At 42.7% G+C, this 21,167-nt stretch overlaps 1 protein-coding gene across 3 annotated transcripts in view; it reads left to right on the top strand.

Moving 5' to 3' along the window:
* The window catches only part of TMEM117 (transmembrane protein 117), a 230,536-nt gene that overhangs the window by 104,765 nt on the left and 104,604 nt on the right, over positions 1-21,167 (top strand). For all 3 annotated transcript variants that reach the window (XM_065664945.1, XM_065664953.1, XM_065664948.1), the window contains one exon: positions 384-483. In XM_065664945.1, the coding sequence (XP_065521017.1) occupies positions 384-483 (100 nt within the window). The remainder of the gene's footprint in view (positions 1-383; positions 484-21,167) is intronic.

The raw sequence follows: 21,167 nt of genomic DNA, 5'->3' as shown, positions 1-21,167 counted from the left end.
TTTTTAAAGAGAACCAAAAGATTTTCATTTATCTTCATAAAGATTTTGCAAAGTCATCATTTCCAAGAATGTTGCAATTCCATTTGTACAAAGGAAGAGGTAAAAAGTGTAAAATGGTTTATATTTCCAAAAGCCTTACGTAATCCTAAAGCCTTTTTCTGTCGTTATCTTAGCACCTTCAAAAGAGATATGGGCTGTAAAAACGCATTTCCTTTTCTAATTGGAATTGACCCATCCTGGTCCAGTTTGATGTCAAGACTCAGATATATGAAAAAACAGGAAATCTTTCACAGCTGGTCATAAATTTTGCCACTAAAGCGTGTTCTTTATAACTTCATTAAGCAAATGTGTATAGCTTACAGTCTGTGTTCTTGTTTCCACAGTGCATACATTATAACAGACTTCATGGGCATCAGGAATGAAAATTTTATGAAGGTAGCTGCAGTTGGGACTTGGATGGGAGATTTTGTCACAGCATGGATGGTAAGAAATATAATATTACATCTTAAAAGAAAAGAAATGTGCTTGCTGGTTTCAAGGGAAAGAAGAGAAGAGAGAAAACTCAATTTCTTGGAGTATTCAAGTATTTCAAGCCAGAGAAGTAGAAAATTAACAAAGGCAAAGTAGCATAATGACAGGGCACTTAATTAGCTGGGAGTCCAGCATTAACATTTCAGTTAAAATGTATCAGAGCAACAATTCATTTCTTCTGCTGTGAGTGGGAATTTTGCCATCGACTTTTGTGAGGACAGCACAGTGGCCCTTCCTTGCTATGGAATAGCACCATGAATAGCTATCTGGCGAAACAGTGAGTAACGGCTTATGGTAAGCAAGTGTAATGAAAAGGATTAAAAAAGAAGAAAAATTAGACTGAAAGATGTGACAAAGATCAATGGACATGAGAGAGAACAAGCAAGCCAGTTTCATCCCAGAATTTGAAGGTATGAAATTATCAGATTAAGTTTGTCTCTAATTAGGGATTTAGAAGTTTTAAGCCTTCAGTTGGATTATCACTGTTATAAAGGTTCCCTCCTGAAACATGGGCAACCCAGAGATCAGCTTAGTGAAAAAGAACCAGAAAATGACAGCTAACCAGGAACAAAATGAAGCATTTGCACATTTTTATTGTTCAGGAAAAGCAATAAAAAATTGATTCCATTGTCTTTTTTGCTAAGATTAGGTTTTTGTGATTAGCGTAGGGAAGAATTTTAACAATTATAGCTATGACATTAGTTTAAATTGGGGAAAGAAGTCCATGATTTTTAAGCAGAATTGGTTTGAATGAATCTGTTTTTTTCCCCTAATGATTTATTGATACCTCTGTTGTTTACTCAGAAGAATCAGCATAATTTTAGAGGAATTCGTTAGCAGTGGGAGCATTGCTTGATGGTGAATGTTTATCACATATCACATGAAAATTTATGGAATAAAAATCTTAGCACTGTATGTACCTAGTGACTGTAATAATCTGTGATGTAAGCAAAGCAACAGGACAAGGTGGATAGATTTTATGACTGTGATATGTTAGGAGAAAACACTATAGGAATGACTGTAGGATGCCAAGACTATAGTCTGTACGACTGGATGGGAAGTCTTCGTAGGGTCATCCAGTTTTCTGTCAGTTTATCTTCTATCCTCTACATATTTTGAACATACTGTACAACAGACAGAAGAAAGAAAAAAAGCATCAAAGATTTTTTCGGCATGTTGTTCATTATGTGTCGGTGGCTTGTCCAAGACAAATTATGCTCTCTGAAATGGTGGCTATGAAAAGCAAGTACAGAGCAAAGCATTTGTACGTACATTACGGTGCAGATGTTGCAGAATTGGTGCATAAATTGGTGTTAACAATTAATGTGGATTTCTTATGAATCAGTAATAAACTGCATGGCTACTTCTGAAAACTTTTAGCTTGACCCTTTTTCTTTATGAGATTCCACAGTTCTATCCCGCCGTTGAAGGAGAGATACTGCACAACCTAAACTGAGTTAAGAGGGGGTCATGTTCGTCATACATGTGTGACTTAGCACTCCAGTGGTAGGTTACATACAAATTGCACTATACTAGGTAATGTTCAATTTTTTTCAGTTCCTCTTTTCTCATTTCCTTGAGAAAAACTGTTACATGAAGCGCTATACAAAGCATGGAAATAGCTGCATTCAAGAGGCATCAGAATCCTAATCCCTTTCTGTGTACACAAAGCCCTCTTGGGTCTTTTCAGCAACGGAAGCACAGTTGGACTGTGGATGGCAGATTACAGAGGTGGATGGAGTTATCACCGAAGAATGGGAGAGACAGTATGAAAAGAGGAGACTATTTGTAAACTAGGCTGGTTCTGTTAGATTTTAGGAACAGGAAAGGGCATGGGATTGGAGGTTCAGGATGTTATAGGACATGCTTTGATTGCAAGACAATTAAGAGGTTTGGTGATCAGTATTTAGATCTTCAGAGCAAAAGAGAATAGTGAGATTGCTACTGCAGGGCAAATCTATAGGCAAAATGTGTGAATCAGTCAATGGAAATGACAGTATTTAATGGCAGCTAAGCATAGGAACATGAAAAAAAGCTACAGTATCAGGTAGAGAGGTATTAGTAAAAGGGGAGATCAGACATGCAAAACTCCACATCAGCCTAAATTTCGCAGTCTTATTCCCTATGAACAGAAATTATCCTATTGTTTATAATCTTTGAATTTGCTTGACTTTTTGCATGTAAAGCTTAGCATGGAATTGATATCAAAGTGACATAAGTCTTCTGTGGGATTATTATATTTTATGTAATTCTCCATTCCTGTTTGTAAATGGGAAAGAAAAGCAAACCTATAAAAGAACCTTTGCACATGTTTCACATTCACAGCAATGCTTATATTTTCTAATAATTAAGAAGTTTCTGTAAAGAAGCCACCCAATCTTAGACTACAAAGAAAAAGATGAAAAAACAGATGTAGCCTTCACTTCAGTGCATTTGAACCATACTGGAATTAGGATCATATTCCGTATTTGATTGTGAACCTGGGAAATAATCAAGAATAAACAGAACGCATGAGTTTCCATTTTAAAAATGACTAACCAGTAAACAATAATATTGTCCTAGTACAGCAAGGAGAGGCTTAGTAGGTCAGGAAAGTGCCTGAAATGAGAAAACATGTTTTGGACTGCTGATTGTTTTGGGTTTGAAAGGCAGAAGTGAGCCTTCCCCCTCAATATTTTCTAACTCACTGACTAGTTTGGTGACAGGGCCTGACTCAATTCCTCTTTCCATTGTGTATAGTAAGAATGCGGCCATGCCATGGGTGCGCAGGAGCTGCTTCTTTGTGCCTCTGGACAGGAACTTCTGGTACTAACATTTGTCTTTGCTTTAGATGTTCTAAATAAGGCAGTGAAGAAGAGAATGGGTTCAATATACCAACACCCTTTCTGCACTTTTTCCTCTTTGAAGCCAAGGAAGTATATTCTGCACCTGCTTTGACATGCTCTCCCGCTCTGATAAAATGTGCATTCTGTTCTCATGGAGAGTGCTTTTGAGGAAGACACCATAGGATTCAGCACAGCGGGATAGCTTTGAGAAAAGGTTGGATTCCACCCAGACAAGCCTATAAACTAGCAATTATGGCCACCTTCTGGGAGAACGTGAGAAGGCTGAGGAAGGAGCTGGTTCCAGAGCAGAATCTCTGATGGTTAGGGTCGAGTGGACTCCTGACCCCTCTCTGTACAATTGAGCAGCCTGCAGCAGCTGTGTTCTTGTGAGGGACACAGCCCTGAGCATGTGTGGTAAGGCATGCTTGGAGTATACCTACAGGAGTGGATGGCACTGATCATTGACACAGAGGGCAGAGTACAATGAGAACCTCCTCTTTTTCACAGCCTCCTGGTGTGGTGGAACTGCCTGCTTTCCTTGTTCTTCCCTGGCAGTGTTGGCGTTTAGACTGTCAAAACTGTTGTTCTCCACTTCGGGTGATGGCTTTTTTGGCGCTCCACAGACTACATATTGGTCCTGCACTATGAATAATACTTGTATCACATTGAGAGATGTGATGAAGTAACGGATGATTTAATTTATTATTCATGAAACTAGTATTTACCAAATCTGTACCAACATGTTCTTTTTGAAAAGGAGAAGCCAAGGCTTCTCTCAGCACTGTGCTTTAACACAGTGCTTGGCACAATGTCTTAGAGCGTGAGTTGAATCAGTGTCACGATTGTTGGCTGTTATTCCCAACACTTTCACTTGATTTCAGTTTGACTTTTTTCTCACTTGGGACAATGAAGAATGTCAGGACCATTTTTGTCTGTCATCGTTTTAGCAGAGGAATTAGTAGGAATTTCGGAAGCAGTACTTCCAGTGTAGTCTGGATGGAAAGATTGATAAGTCACAGCTTGTTTCACTGACCCATTATCCAGGACTGACATAGACACATCCTGTCCCCCTGAATGGATATGGAGTTAGAGACCTTCTACCTAAGATTTCTTTCAGGACACGGTGTAAGGATTCCAGAAGGTTATTACTAAGTGATGAATCCACACCTACTTTTCCTCCTTAGTGGAACTGAACAGTGACCCCCATATACACAAGCTGCCTTGGCTTCTGTGTAGTTTTCAGGCAAAAGAGTCAATTCATTAGGTGAGCATGCCTACACATCACAACATATAACTTGTGGTAGAATGCTGCTCCCCTTGATAAAGCTTATCTGTCCTGTGAGAAGAATTTTCTGTTCTCTGAGATATTCAGTGCTAGCTGAAAATGCTCCAGAATGCGTACTTACCTGGCCAAATGGACCAGGTTTTCAGTCTTATAATTCCAGAGGATAAATCTCACACCAGTATGTGTTCTAGCTGTGCTAGTTTTGAAAGAAATAGATTTTGTTCTGTTCTTTTCAGTGAGATTTCTCTATTTGGGATTTTTTATCCTCGTCCTCTGGTGAAGGAGGCTTCTATATTTTCCCATGAGACTAGCATGACTTACATGCCTGGTCACAGTGTCTCTAATGGAGGGAGGGGCCTGTGACTGGCACATAAAGAACACTCTAGAGGGCTGAAGCCTGTCCACGTAGTCCTTGATGTTCTTAACATCAAGAGCTGACAGGTTTAAGTGAATGGTTACTGCCATGCAAACACGCAGTAAGTCTACAGACTTCTAAACCATAACTTTCTGTCATGTGCACCATGCTAGAACTCAGGCTACGTCTGTGAGAAAGTAAGAGTCATAACTGGTCAAACCAAAAATCCATCCAACCTTGTCCTGCCTCAAAATATGACTATGAGCAGAAGTCTACCAAGCGAGTAAGAGCAAGCCAGTCATGTATGGTAGTGTCCTCTAAACCTCTCTCCAAATACATGCAGTTTTGTGTATATAATAACTCTTGATGAATGTCTCTTCCCTGTTCTTGCCCGATCTTGCCTTTAGCCCAGTACGTTTTCTAGCATCCACAGAATTATTTGGCAACAAATTCCAGAGGTCACTGTATAAGCAATCATGTACTTCTGTTTGTTTTAACTTATTTCCTGCTAACCTAGCTTGATGCCCTTAGGGTTGTTTTTTTACTGAGGAGACAACAAACACTTCATCCCTGTATGTTTTCTCCCTGCTGATTATGATTTTGTAGACATATATTATAGTTACTCTAATGTATCCCTTCTTCAAACCGATGATCTCTAGCCTAGTAAATTGTCTCTCATACATGCTGTTGCATACATTTGATTATCCTTATTGCCATTCTTTGCAGTTTCACCAGGTTTGCTATGGCCTTCTTCACAGTGATACGACAACTGCCCACAGCGTGCAAGGGGTGAGGGAACTGTTTGTTTTACAGTGGTATAATAATGTTCTCTTATTTTCTATTCCTTTCCCAATAGTTCCTAACATTTGTTAGGAAAGAGAGGTGTTGACAATATGGGGCACTAAGAGCGTGCTTTCATGGTATTATATTTTAATAACCTCAAAACCTTGCTCCTGAGCTATAATGGTCAGCTGAGGGCCAGTTGTTTAGTAAATGATCCTAGAATTATTTTGCCCCCTGTGCATCATTTTGCATTCATCTACAAAGAATTTCATCTGTCACTTTATTGCCTAGGGACTTACTTCCATGAGCACCTTTCTCAGTTCTTCACAGTCAGCAAGCCATCATCCTTATTACTGTGCATAACTTAATATCGTTATAAAGCCTTCTCACCTCACTGCTCACCCATTTTATCAGGTTGCTTAGGAATGTGACGAATCACTGCATCCCTTGCACAAATCCCTGTGAACTCCACTGATGACCTCCCTCCATTGCAGGAGCTATCTGGCTAACCTATTTACCTTTGTGTTCCCTGTCTTTAAACCAGTTATTTATCAACATAAAAACCTTCCCTAAAGCTCTGACTGTTGAGTTTCCATAGAAGCCTTTGATGAGGGATTTTTTAAAAGCCTTTTAGGAAATTCAGGTTAGGCTGCTTCAACCACATCTCCTTTATCCTTGTGCTTTCTTGACCTCATTCGGTAATCTTGTTCTAAAATATTCCCATTCCTGATATTTACAGAGCCAGTCACTTTGCACTCCTTTCACAGTCTCAGTACTTTCTGTTGCCATTAAAGAGGTATTCAGACAATGTTGGGTGGCCTTGATAGTGCTGTTTCCATGAAAGACAAAAATTCTCAGCTGAGGAGTTAGGAATGTGCGGGACAGTATGGACCCATCTTCATGTGGCTTATCAGTGAAAGACTGAGCTTTTTTTCCTATTAGTTAAATTATTAATGTTCATTTTGCCTCATTTTCATTAATTTTCTCTGTCCTTTTCCTTCAACAACCCTTTTGTCTCATAGGCTGGTTGCCATTTTGCAGATGAAAATTTAAGATGGGAATATTTTGGTTTGTATGTTCTTGCACATAGCAGAATAGTCAGCAAAGCCTGAACATAGCTCTTACGGTTATCCTGAAGACTGACATGTTTTTGATTGTAGTAAGATCTACATTCTGAATACTTGCATGCATGACATGTTTCAGAGGACACGAGCCATAGAAATATAACCTCTCTTTCCTGGAAACTTACATAATCTATGGATCTCTTAGGCTGAACAGGAAAGGTCTTAACAAGTTTTGTTGTTTTCATAGTTAGGTGGAATATTTTCGGACACAGGAACCAGTGTTTGCTAAAGTCATTCTTTGAATATGGGCCCTTCTTGACCTTCTTGCTGAGAAACACTTTTTAATTTCCATGCTGTGCAGGCAGTGGGCACAATCTAATTGCTGTAGTTTGGGATAGAACTGTCCCAAATGTACACTTGCTTAGCTCTTCATTTTGACCTTGTAAACGCTGCTGTGGTCTTTCTCTATAAATATGAAGCATAATAGTCTAACATACTGTACAATGTATGGTGAAGTAATGTAGCACATGCATTACGCTTTAGTAAACCCATCTTTTGATGTTATCGTTTGGTAGATATCTGGTACCTGTAGATTCTGCTATGTCTGCTTTCTTTAGTAATTTTTGTAATAAGAATAAATGTTTACTTATTGCCATTAAAACATTTTTGAAGGCTTGCAAGCTGCTGGCAAGATTTTTAACAGTATTTGGTGACACTTGCTTTTGACTGTTGCCGTTGCGATCATGAAAACCAGCATTTTATTGCAAAACAGGAAAACAAACTATGGAATGGTTTTGAAGTGCTTGCCTGGTGTCCATTAAGAGAGAAGATTATTCTTGTCCTTGTTTGCTCTGAGACATGACTATCTATCTATGGCAACATCCTAGAAGAATGAAGGATTCATAGAATCATAGAATCATAGAATAGTTAGGGTTGGAAAGGACCTCAAGATCATCTAGTTCCAACCCCCCTGCCATGGACAGGGACACCTCACACTAAACCATCCCACCCAAGGCTTCATCCAACCTGGCCTTGAACACCGCCAGGGATGGAGCACTCACAACCTCCCTGGGCAACCGATTCCAGTGCCTCACCACCCTAACAGGAAAAAATTTCCTCCTTATGAATCATTGCAACTATGCAGAAACTAGGTTGTACCTGTACTTCTATTTTTGTCATAATGTGTATGTGTTGCTAGGGTGTGTTCAAACAAAGTGAGCAACCTTGATGCTGCAAATACTATCATGCTGGTGTAAATAGCAGGCACATTGAACTATTGTGGTGAAAATAGATAGCAAATAGAATGCTAATGTGACTAAAACAAAGAAATCTTCTTTAGTACAGGGAAGGACACCAGTATTAAAAATACGCTGAAAGAAAATGTAACATCGTCATTAATAATACATTTTCTGGGATTTTGTATGTAACTTTTCAACTAAAAGAATAGCCATGAATGTTCACTCTAAATTTATGTGAGTCACATAAGGCACAAGTGTATTTTTTTACAAGCAGTGAAGTGTCCACCATTTTGGTGCACCTTCCAAGTAGTTTGGAGAGACAAGAGTCTTGAATGACTGACACTTTTACTAATTCAAGCCTCTGTCAAGGATCAGGCATGGCAATTCAGATTATGATCAGTGTCAATCTTCTTGATTGTTTCTGTTCATCTGACATATCAAATGACAAAATGGAAGTGTAACTGATTTTTCAGTGGCATCCGAAGTACTGTGTAGCAAACAACTCTGGTGTACTTCAGCAGTGGAAATTAAACTATGAAGCATGAAGTGGAAGGAGCAAAGTGGATGACACATGTTAGTAAACTCACTTGCCAGGACTCCACAAGAATGTAACCAGTGACAGTATTAGTGGCAACATGTTTCTTTCCATTCATAGGAGCAAACACAGTGCCAGTTGCCCTTTTTGTTCATCTCTATTTCTTGGTTTGTCTTTCTTCCTAAGGGCCAGCCCAGTTGCAGAGCCATTCTGTAACTAGTGGTCCTACCTCCAGGTAATAACTCACGTGTAAATTCATCGACATGGCGGCTGTTCACATATCTAGTCATTTGAGGCCTGCTAATTTTGTATTTTCAGTTTTGTAGGGCACTAGTGTGCTCACATCCTGCTCTACTTCATGGCTGGTACTTAGTTATATGAGGTGGAGTGTGACTGGTGTCATCTGAGTTCATCCAATCATGCCATCACGTCAGATTGCACTATTATTTATTCATTGATTGATGGTGTAGCCATCTGTTCATATGCTCTAGATTATAATTATGTGCCTTTCCAAGCCTGATCTTTTTTTGTATTCCCCTGTTACCTTTTCATTTGAATTCTGATCAGGCATTGCCAGAGGTGTTACTTCATCCCTGTCTCTTTCCCAGCCGGTGAGTTCCTTCAACTCACTGTCGCAGCAGGTATCTTTGTCAATAACCACTTTCTGGGCTTTAAAACATGCACTTGTTATACCTACAGTAAAGACCTCAAGATTTTCTTCAGAGAAAGGTCACAGCCAACTCTACCTCAAAGCTCAAGAGTAAGAATTGGAAACCCCGAAGCTGGGTGCTGAAATTAATCCTAGATTTTCTTCGAAGTAGCCACTGACAGCTGCTAAGCAAAAACAGCTTTAGGAGTTCTTTCAGAGAGTGGGAAATTTCCCCCACTATTTTTTTTAAGGACTGAAGTTGGGGCTGTTCAGCCTGGAGAAGAGAAGGCTGCGTGGAGACCTCATAGCAGCCTTCCAGTACCTGAAGGGGGCCTATAGGGATGTTGGGGAGGGACTCTTTGTCAGGGACTGTAGTGACAGGACAAGGGGTAATGGGTTAAAACTTAAACAGGGGAAGTTTAGACTGGATATAAGGAGGAAATTCTTTCCTGTTAGGGTGGTGAGGCACTGGAATGGGTTGCCCAGGGAGGTTGTGAGTGCTCCATCCCTGGCAGTGTTTAAGGCCAAGCTGGACAAAACCTTCGGTGAGATGGTGTAATGTGAGGTGTCCCTGCCCATGGCAGGGGAGTTGGAACTAGATGATCTTGAGGTCCTTTCCAACTCTAACTATTCTATGATTCTATGATTCTATACATACATTTTTTTGTGATCTTGTGCACACATTTCTGTACTGTCTGGATCCCTTTCTCTAAAGGAATGTTAATTCTGCTTCTGCAGCGTGGTTGATGGTGAATGGTTTTACCACAAGAACAGGGCTGTTTCATTCTGTTCCATTATCTGAAAATCATCACAGGTTCTCAGTTCCATTCTCAGTCAGGTTCTTCACCCATTTTCAGTCTTCATCTCAGTCCTGATGATGTGATGTTTTCTACTGGAGCCAAGAGTCTGCATATTGTCAGTCAAGGTTCACCTTGGCAGGTGAAGGTAGCAATCTCGACCCAGTATTCTTTTGGGGGTGAGCAAATAGTTTCTTCTACCCTACTAAACATAATGTTCTGGTGGAACTAATTAAAATGCTCTCCGTTGGTCACTTGAGCTGGGTGCTGAAGTCTCCTGTGGGCCCAGGGTTTCAGCCTTGGCACTTGTTCACTGCTGCAACTTTTGATGGAAGTATCTTTTTTGGATACTTCTTCAGTAGTGTATGAGATACCAGTATACATGGAAGCTTCTCTCCTCCAGTTTGAATATTGTTCCCAGATATGATACAAAGTAACTACAACAGCAGCTACAAAGCAACTAGTTATTCTTTGCACTCTCAGTTTCTAACTTATACCACAGTCAAAGAAATTAACGTACATGTTATTCCACCCCTCATCTTACATCTTTGGGCAGAGCCATCAAGTTGGATGTCTTTTTTAAATTGACAATGCCAGAAATCTACATAATGGTTTTGAAGAGCTGACAAATCCAAAAAGTTAAACCCTGCTTTTTAAGACTGACCATCATGAATGATCATGGTGACAGCAAGCTACCTCTTACAAGACTGCTGTGGAGATGCTTTCTGTCATTGAGGCACACAGAGGGACCTTGACATGCTTGTGACGTGGGCTGATGCCAACCTTATGAAGTTTAACCACGACGCTTGGGTCGGAGCAACCCTGGGCACAGCTACAGGTTGGGCAGAGAAGAGATTCAGAGCGGCCCTGCAGAGAAGGACTTGGGGGTGTTGGTCAATGAGAAAATGAACATGAGCCGGCTGCAGTGTGTGCTCGCAGCCCAGAAAGCCAACCGTATCCTGGGCTGCATCAAAAGGAGCGTGACCAGCAGGTCGAAGGAGGTGATCCTGCCCCTCTACTCTGCTCTTGTGAGACCTCACCTGGAGCATTGTGTGCAGTTCTGGTGTCCTCAACATAAAAAGGACATGGAACTGCTGGAACAAGTCCAGAGGAGGGCCACGAGGATGATCAGGGGACTGGAGCACCTCCCGTATGAAGACAGGCTGAGGAATTTGGGGCTGTTCAGCCTGGAGAAGAGAAGGCTGCGTGGAGACCTCATAGCAGCCTTCCAGTACCTGAAGGGGGCCTATAGGGATGCTAGGGAGGGACTCTTCATTAGGGACTGTAGTGACAGGACAAGGGGTAACGGGTTCAAACTTAAAGAGGGGAAGTTTAGACTGGATATAAGGAGGAAATTCTTTCCTGTTAGGGTGGTGAGGCACTGGAATCTGTTGCCCAAGGAAGCTGTGAATGCTCCATCCCTGGTGGTGTTCAAGACCAGGTTGGACAAAGCCTTGGGCTACATGGTTTAGTGTGAGGTGTCCCTGCCCATGGCAGGGGGGTTGGAACTAGATGATCTTGAGGTCCTTTCCAACCCCAATTATTCTATGTTTTTGTGATTCTATTTCAATTACAGCTCAAACTGCAATTTCCAGCTGAAAATTGTCTATGCTCCTAGCATTGTCCGAATGACCATGAAGAGCTATCGTTATTCTTTCATAAGACTTTGTGCAATATACAGCTGCCCATAATTGATGTTCTAGTTAATTGGGTCGTCTCACTGTTTCTGTATGTGCTGCTTTGCTGCCCAGCCTCAGCCACAGTCTAAGTAACAACTGAGGGTAAAAAGGGGTTTTCCTGTAACTGGAGATCTTTAAGATGCGTGGGCCTTGTGTTAATTAATTTTCCACATTTATTCTTACCTCTCCTAAACTGTTTGATCTTGGGTTTGCAGATGATGTAGATGTTATTTAAACATTAGCTATTTTGGATATCCTGCAGAGAAAGAGAAAGTAAATGGAGCTGTACAGAACAGCAGTGTGCCCTTTCAGAAATATCAGCTCTTTTGCACTGCCATGATGATATAGCAATAGTTTAAGTTCACATATGAACTGAATTGTTTTGAATAGTCATGTGGCTGGTTATTAACCTGGTTTTACTTTTTGGAAGCTGCAATTGTTTATATAAAAGCAACACTTGGGACTGCTTCTAAAGAGGTCTTAATAGAAGGACAAAAATGTTAGTAGAGAGGATTATAGAATCATAGAATCATAGAATAGTTAGGGTTGGAAAGGACCTCAAGATCATCTAGTTCCAACCCCCCTGCCATGGGCAGGGACACCTCACACTAAACCATCCAACACAAGGCTTCATCCAACCTGGCCTTGAACACCGCCAGGGATGGAGCACTCACAACCTCCCTGGGCAACCGATTCCAGTGCCTCACCACCCTAACAGGAAAGAATTTCCTCCTTATATTCAATCTAAACTTCCCCTGTTTAAGTTTTAACCCATTACCCCTTGTCCTGTCACTACAGTCCCTGACAAAGAGTCCCTCCCCAGCATCCCTATAGGCCCCCTTCAGATACTGGAAGGCTGCTATGAGGTCTCCACGCAGCCTTCTCTTCTCCAGGCTGAACAGCCCCAACTTCCTCAGCCTGTCTTCATACGGGAGGTGCTCCAGTCACCTGATCATCCTCGTGGCCCTCCTCTGGACTTGTTCCAACAGTTCCATGTCCTTTTTATGTTGAGGACACCAGAACTGCACACAATGCTCCAGGTGAGGTCTCACAAGAGCAGAGTAGAGGGGCAGGATCACCTCCTTCGACCTGCTGGTCACGCTCCTTTTGATGCAGCCCAGGATACGGTTGGCTTTCTGGGCTGCGAGCACACACTGCAGCCGGCTCATGTTCATTTTCTCATCGACCAGCACCCCCAAGTCCTTCTCTGCAGGGCCGCTCTGAATCCCTTCTTTGCCCAGTCTGTAGCCGTGCCTGGGATTGCTCCGACCCAGGTGTAGGACCATGCATTGTGGTTGTCCTCCAGAAATGGAAATAATTTTCCATTAGTTTTCTGTTTAATAGAAAAGAGGAAGAAATACATTTTTAGTCTTACTTTTCTAATTAGCCTAAGTTAAAGACAACATCAACATGTTATCTGTATACATGCTGTTCTTCCATAGTTCTGGGTGTAGGGTCATGGAAAAAATCCAGCTAACTTGTTTGTTCCAATAAATTCAGGAATTCAGTATTGGAGAATACCACTCATTCATCCTTTGGTCAGTGTGAGATGCTCACAGTGAAAGTTAATACGGTACTCTCTTAAAGTTTCTGGGAGGGTGAAAAAGACAGCATGTAAAAGAGAATGTGGAGGTATATTTTCCATGAAGCCTTCAACACCTAAAAGTTGCTGTCAGTGGGAGCCACTGTAGAGCTTAATTGCTCCAACTGCCTAGGTGAGTTTTTATGATCAAAGCATGGAAAATGTTTCCTCCGGGAAGTGACAGAGGCAAAAAGCAAATCATATAGGAGCAAGGTGTATCTTTTCTTCGTTGGGGTGAAGTGGAGCGCAGGCAGAATGGAGAAGGCTCAGGAGCTTCAGGAAAGTGAAACAGATGTTTATTGTTCAGATGCTACAGCTTTTGTATTGAATGACCTGACACAAGCTGTGTTCCTGAGAATCTGGATCTCTGATTGGAAAAGTGAAATCTCTTTTCTTTTTCGATGACATTTATTGTGAGATTTTCTGATACGAAGTTTAAAACAGCGTTGTCTCTTGTGAGGACTTCTAGGATTACAGTGCAGGTCAGATTCTGTGTTTGTTAATGCATTGCAGCTGGTTTCACTATTGAAACACAGAAAGCCTGTTTCCTACTTCTATGTTGTAGTGCTCCCTTAGACCCTCCAAAACCCCTTAAAAATGAGATAATGCAAAAAGTAGATTTCTGTCAAAGTGGTCAGAAGATCGATGGCACCTTGCCTGGGGAGCCTGCGTGGGCACAACATGGCTCACTGATTTTGCTAGCCAGTGATGGTTCAGTGATGTCTTTTTCCATGTCACATGTATGCCTGTGTGTATGGCATGAGGAACTGGACTATTTCAGATATGGGGGAATGTGAGCTAGCAAGCTGAAAACTATCCACCTAGACTATGATATAGTGGTGTCCTTAGAACTTAAGGTGACTGTCTTCCGGCTATGATGAACATGAAACTGAGGCTTAATTCTTGCTTCCTTTTTATTTCAGACTTATCTGTGCATTTTATTCTGACAATAATTTTTTTTTTTAATTCCAGAACAGTGACAATAGCTGTTCTGAAATCCCCAGTGCTCTGAGATGCTTTAAAAATACATGAAGGATCATGTCAAATATTTATGGGAGCTATTCTGTTCTCCAAATGCTGTAGATGAAAGATATGGCTTCAGCTTTTTCAAAAGACAAGGTGTAAGGGAGAAGGTACATTTTCCTGCAACTCAAATCTTGTCCAATTGATTTGTTTTGTGTATTCAATTAGCCATACAATTATAAATCAGCGAGACTCAGGGTCCTGTATTTTCCTCTTTATCAGTCTCCTTTGCTCTTTTTTAATGTATTTGGTTCTTGATGGTATTTATGCAGCAGATCTTGATATATCTTGGTTACATGTATTTAGAAACTGAAGTCAGAGTACCTATAAAATAAAGTGACTATGCAGCAATTCTGCATTCTGACATGATGTACTTCTTAGAAATGGTGTGAACGAGTGGGTGTCAGAAGTGCTGCAGGAGTGGGACTCTAGAAATAACATGTTCTTACTGAAGATCTTTGAGTACAGATGGCAAACGTGTATATTGTTGAAGTCTCTAAGATGGACACTTCCTCTCTGGAACAGTCTGGTTCTATATGAGACTGAAAGCACAAACCTTTTTCACTGACTGGCAGAAAGGAAAAATGTTCTTTCTTTATAAAAACTGAACTGAAACTAAAGCCATTACTTCAGTAAATCTGCCAAGACGTCCTATCAGAAGCTTTATAATGGAATGAGAAGAGGTTGTTTGCTAACTATTATAAAATGAATATTGAATTGACCGTACAAATTCAGCAGAAGTTCTTTAGTGGGTTAAATATATGTTGAAATAAGAGCTTATATATCCACAGGGAGAGATTAGCAGCAGATGGCAGTGGTACACAGCAAAACATTTCTTTAATTCTGAATTCCTTCATGGTCTGTAGGATGAACTATTAGAAACTCTGTAAAGGGAAAAGAAGAAAGATGTATGTTTTATTATGAAAAAGCATATCACAGCACACTTGCCTAACAAAATGATGCATAAGTTCCATACTTGTCTACAAAGGAAAGCATGGTTGAAACTGGTTAACTAAGAAGAGATTATTGCTAGTTTTAGAATGCATTATTTTGAGGGATGAGCTTTCACATGATAAACTTTATTACAAACTTGGAAGAAGCTGGAGATGCATCTAGTGTCTATTTCCCTTCTGTATAGGCTTATGCCTTCTTTTTTGATACTTTTCTTTTCACATTCCCTAGAATGTAATCATCATAACCAAAAATCAGTAATAGATTCATATTGTCAGGATTTCATCTCTGATGGTGTTGAAAAAATACTTAGACTGTGACCAGAAAGAAATTGTTTAAATGCCCAGGTTACCAGAATACCAGTCATTTTGATCTGAATTATGCCCAATAATGAAAAAAGGTTATTCTCACAACGGCTATGGTACCTTAAAAATGCTATCCCATGTTGCCATAGGTCAACTCAAGCATGCATTCTGAAAATCAATACAATATATCAGAAGAGCAATTAAGCAAGTACTTGTGTAAATGCAGCAAAGAATTAATTTTCCTGTGTGGTACTGAATAATATATGAATTTGTTGTAATATGGTGTGAGAAGTTTTTTCTTAATCCACCCTGCTAAGAAACCTGTATCAAATTGAGTGAGGATTCCTGATTAGTGAAATCACTAACTCCACCCTGTATATATGGAAGACAACAGTAAAAAATTGAGTATAAAACGGAGGAATCTTAGGAGCTTTCAAAATAAGGTTTATGATAGTCTAGCCGGAAGGTCAGGTTCCTGATACCCATAATTGTTGTTGTGCCCAAGAAACACTGAAAATTTGACATGTTCAAACACAGTTTCTGTAGAAAAGACAATCAGATAGGTCAGCTTCCAAAATATGTTTGTTGCCAAACTTCAAGTCTGACTTTGGTGCAATTCTGCTGACTGCAGCAGACTGAAAATACACAACTGCTTCTTAAAAACGGAGATATTAAAATAAAAAGTTTCAATGGATTGGAATTAAAATGAATTTTAAAACTTCGTTTAATAGAAGGCACTCAGTAAGGTGGTTCTAATCTTGTCTTGGGCTCTTTATGGTTATTTTACATTACTTGAAGTGGGAACTTGAAGTACTTTTTTAAATGGATAAAAAGATTGTCGAGTTTCACTTAAACTTTTGTAAGTACCTTTAAAACCTCTATTAAAAAGCTATTTTTGTAATTTCTTACAGTACTACGCTTCTCCAAATCACAAAAGAGATCACTGCCTCCTACACTGGCAGTAATAAAAAAGGTTCTGTATTTTGCAGACATTAGGGATTGATCTTTATAGCAGCTCATGGAGATAGGTATGTTAATATGCTTCTGTTTTACAAGAGAGAGCTGTAGTAAAGGAAAAGGGAAGAGATAAAGCTTTTTGGGGGCAAAGACAGGGGGCGGAGCCAGGAGGCTCGGTGGCAGATTCAAACCGGCCACCAACAGCCACTCTCGATCAGTTGCTGAGGTGAGTAGCTTGAGAGAGGACGCCTGCAACACCGGAGCGGAGAGGGGAGAGATCAGCGTCCAGGAGCCTCACCTCGGAGCGACAAGAGCCACTGAGGAGGGAGCCTCAAGTCCTCAACAGGACTTGCCCAGGACTCGGAAGCTCAGCTCCCGCGAGGGGCTGACTCACAGGGGGCGGAGCCAGGAGGAGTGGCACCAGCTGGGAGTGGCTAAAAAACCTTCCCAGGGAGCGCGGCGACCAGAGCCGGCAAACAGAGAGCGTCGAGGCAGAGGGTCGAGGCAGTTTGCGCGGCAGTTCGAGCGGGCAGGCGAGCGGGCAGGGGAGCGTTCCAACCGCCTCATCGAGAGGACTCGCCTGGAGTACAGGAGGGGGAAGGAGTGCTGAGGGACGTAGACTGATTGATTGACCAGATAGATCATGGTTACAACACGATCGAAAGCTGTAGTGAGTACTAATGTGGGTATCCAGACTGAGCCTTCCTGCAGACATGCAGCTGTGCAGGTCTCTGGCTGCAGCGAATGCCTGAGCCTGGCACTTGTATTGGAGGGAGCCAGTGACACTGTTTGTGTTCGCTGTGAGCAAATAAATGACCTGCTCAGGCAGGTGGCTGAACTGAGGGAGGAGGTAGAAAGGTTGAGAGCCGTTAGAGAGTGTGAAAGTGAAATAGATTGGTGGAACCACACCCTAAGGCAAGGGCAGAGGGAAGTGGTTCAACAAGATATGGATCCCCTTCCCTCCTACCATCAGATAGAAGGAGAGAGCTTAATGGACAAGGATGGATGGATGGAGGGAGGTTCCTCCTCGGAGAGGTAAGCGAAAACCCTCACAATCCCTTCCTCCCTCCCAGTTGCCCTTGAATAACAGGTACGAGGTCTTGGAAATTCAGGGCCAGGTGAATGGAGATGGTGAGGCAAATCTATCTAGTGAGTCACCCAGGGCTAGTCACTCACCCACATGCCTCAGAACTTCCCCAACCAAGAAGAAAAGAAGAGTAATTGTGGTGGGTGACTCCCTTCTGAGGGGAACAGAAGGGCCCATTTGTCGACCGGATCCACCCCACAGGGAGGTCTGCTGCCTGCCTGGGGCTCGGATTAGAGATGTTAAAAAGAAGCTCTCTGAACTGGTGCAGCCGTCTGACTACTACCCACTGCTGGTTTTTCAGGTTGGCAGTGACGAAATTATTACGAGGAACGTAAGGGCGATGAAGAGAGACTACAGGGCCCTGGGACGGCTGGTTAAAGGGTCTGGAGCGCAAGTGGTGTTTGCCTCCATACCTGTTGCAAGCGAGGGTGAAGGGATATATAAGAAGACTCTGCAGGTTAATGTATGGCTACGTGACTGGTGCCAAAGGCAGGGGTTTGGGTTTTTCAGTCACGGGCTGCTGTATGGGACACCTGGTTTGCTGGTGACAGGCGGGATACACCAGTCCCAGAGAAGAAAAAGGGTTTTGGGGCAGGAGTTAGCAGGGCTCATTGACAGGGCTTTAAACTAGTTATGAAGGGGGGAGGGGATTTAACAGGGCCTGTTGGGGACAAGCCCAAGAGGAACATGCTAGGGATTGAAGGATGGCGGGCTAAGGAGGACTATCAATCTCTTGTTTCACTTGTGGGAAAGGATAGCTTTTTAGACCCTGTCCCGCAGGGGAAAAAGGGTACTAGGACTGGCTCCCTGAAATGCCTGTACACCAATGCACGCAGCATGGGGAATAAACAGGAGGAGTTAGAAGTCTGTGTGCGGGCTAAAGGTTATGATCTAGTGGCGATTACAGAGACATGGTGGGACAGTTCACATGACTGGAATGTGGTCATGGATGGCTATGTCCTTTTTAGGAAAGATAGGTCAGCAAAGCGAGGTGGTGGAGTGGCTCTTTACGTGAGAGAGCAACTAGAATGTATTGAGTTCTGTCCGGGGTCGGATGAGGAGCAAGTGGAATGTCTGTGGGTACGAATCAAGGGGCTGACTGGCACGGGTGATACAGTTGTGGGGGTCTATTACAGACCTCCTGATCAGGACGAAGGAGTTGATGAGGCTTTCTACAGGCAACTGGAAGTAGCCTTGCGACTACATGCCTTAGTTGTCGTGGGGGACTTTAATTACCCCGATATTTGCTGGAAGACTCACACAGCCAGTCATTCACAGTCTAGGAGGTTCCTCGAGTGCATTGATGATAATTTCTTAATGCAAATGGTGGACGTACCAACTAGGGGAGCAGCGCTGCTAGATTTAGTACTCGCCAACAAGGAGGGTTTGGTCGAAGTGGTGACGGTCAATGGCAGCCTTGGCTGCAGTGACCATGAGATGGTGGAGTTTAGGATCCTGTGTGGGAGGAATAGAATACCTAGCAAAGCCACAGTTCTGGATTTCCGAAGGGCCAACTTTGGCCTCTTCAGTCAACTGCTAAGGGAAGTCTCATGGGAAAGTGTACTAGGCGGTAAAGGGGCTCAAGATAGTTGGTTAGCATTCAAGGACCGCTTCTTCCAAGCTCAGGATCGGAGCGTCCCAATAAGTAGGAAGTCAAGTAAGGGATCTAGGAGACCGGCGTGGTTAAACAAGGAGCTGCTGGGCAAACTCAAGTGGAAAAGGAGAATCTATGGATTATGGAAGGAGGGGCTGGCCGCTTGGGAGGAATATAGGACAGTTGTTAGAGGATGTAGGGAGGCAATTAGGACAGCTAAGGCCTCCTTGGAACTCAATCTTGCTAGTCGGGTTAAAGACAATAGAAAGGGCTTCTTCAAATACATAGCAAATAAAACTAACACAAGAGGCAATATAGGCCCACTGCTGAACGAAGTGGGTACCCTGGAGACAGAGGATATAAAGAAGGCAGAGGTGCTGAATGCCTTCTTTGCCTCTGTCTTTACTCCTGCAGACTCTCCCCGAGGGCCCTGGATTTCTATAGCCCCAGAAGGAGTCAGGACAAAGGAGGAGTTTGCTTTGGTAGATGAGGATTGGGTTAGGGATCAGCTATGCAATCTGGACATCTGTAAATCGATGGGTCCGGATGGAATGCACCCACGGGTGCTGAGGGAGCTGGCGGAGGTCATTGCTAGGCCACTTTCCATCATCTTTGGTAAGTCGTGGGAAACGGGCGAGGTGCCTGAGGATTGGCGGATGGCAAAGGTCACACCAATCTATAAGAAGGGCAAGAAGGAGGACCCGGGTAATTATAGACCGGTCAGCCTTACCTCCATCCCTGGAAAGATGATGGAACAACTTATTCTTGACTCCATCACTAGGCATATCAAGGATGAGGGGGTCATTAAGAACAGCCAACATGGTTTTATGAGGGGGAAGTCATGTATGACCAACCTTATAGCCTTTTATGAGGAAGTGACTAGGTGGAGGGATGATGGTAGAGCGGTAGATGTAGTTTTTCTTGATTTCAGTAAGGCATTTGATACTGTCTCCCACAGCATCCTCATAGATAAGCTAAGGAAGTGTGGGCTTGACGATCAAGTAGTGAGGTGGATCGAGAACTGGTTGAAAGAAAGAAGGCAGAGAGTTGTGGTCAATGGCGCAGAATCTAGCTGGAGGTCTGTGACTAGTGGAGTTCCTCAGGGGTCGGTGCTGGGACCGGTGCTGTTTAATATTTTCATCAATGACCTGGATGAGGGAACTGAGTGCACCCTCAGCAAGTTTGCTGATGACACAAAACTGGGAGGAGTGGCTGACACACCAGAGGACTGTGCTGCCATTCAGCGAGACCTGGACAGGCTGGAGAGTTGGGCGGGGAGAAACTTGATGAAATTTAACAAGGGCAAGTGTAGAGTCTTGCATCTGGGGAAGAACAACCCCATGTACCAGTACAGGTTGGGGGTTGACCTGCTGGAAAGTAGCGAAGGGGAAAGGGACCTGGGGGTCCTGGTGGATAGGAGGATGACCATGAGCCAGCAATGTGCTCTTGTGGCCAAGAAGGCAAATGGCATCTTAGGGTGCATTAGAAAGGGAGTGGTTAGTAGGTCAAGAGAGGTTCTCCTCCCCCTCTACTCAGCCTTGGTGAGGCCGCATCTGGAATATTGCGTCCAGTTCTGGGCCCCTCTGTTCAAGAAGGACAGGGAATTGCTTGAAGGAGTCCAGCGCAGAGCCACAAAGATGATTAAGGGAGTGGAACATCTCCCTTATGAGGAGAGGCTGAGGGAGCTGGGTCTCTTTAGCTTGCAAAAGAGGAGACTGAGGGGTGACCTCATCAATGTTTACAAATATGTGAAGGGTAGGTGTCAGGATGATGGAGCTAGGCTTTTTTCAGTGATATCCAGTGATAGGACAAGGGGCAATGGGTGTAAACTGGAACATAGGAAGTTCCACGTTAACATCAGGAAGAACTTCTTTACTGTAAGAGTGACAGAGCACTGGAACAGGCTGCCCAGGGGGGTTGTGGAGTC

Source organism: Lathamus discolor, chromosome 1 (assembly GCF_037157495.1).
Source record: "Lathamus discolor isolate bLatDis1 chromosome 1, bLatDis1.hap1, whole genome shotgun sequence".
NCBI lineage: Eukaryota > Metazoa > Chordata > Aves > Psittaciformes > Psittacidae > Lathamus > Lathamus discolor.
This window is presented reverse-complemented; position numbering and strand designations above follow the sequence as displayed.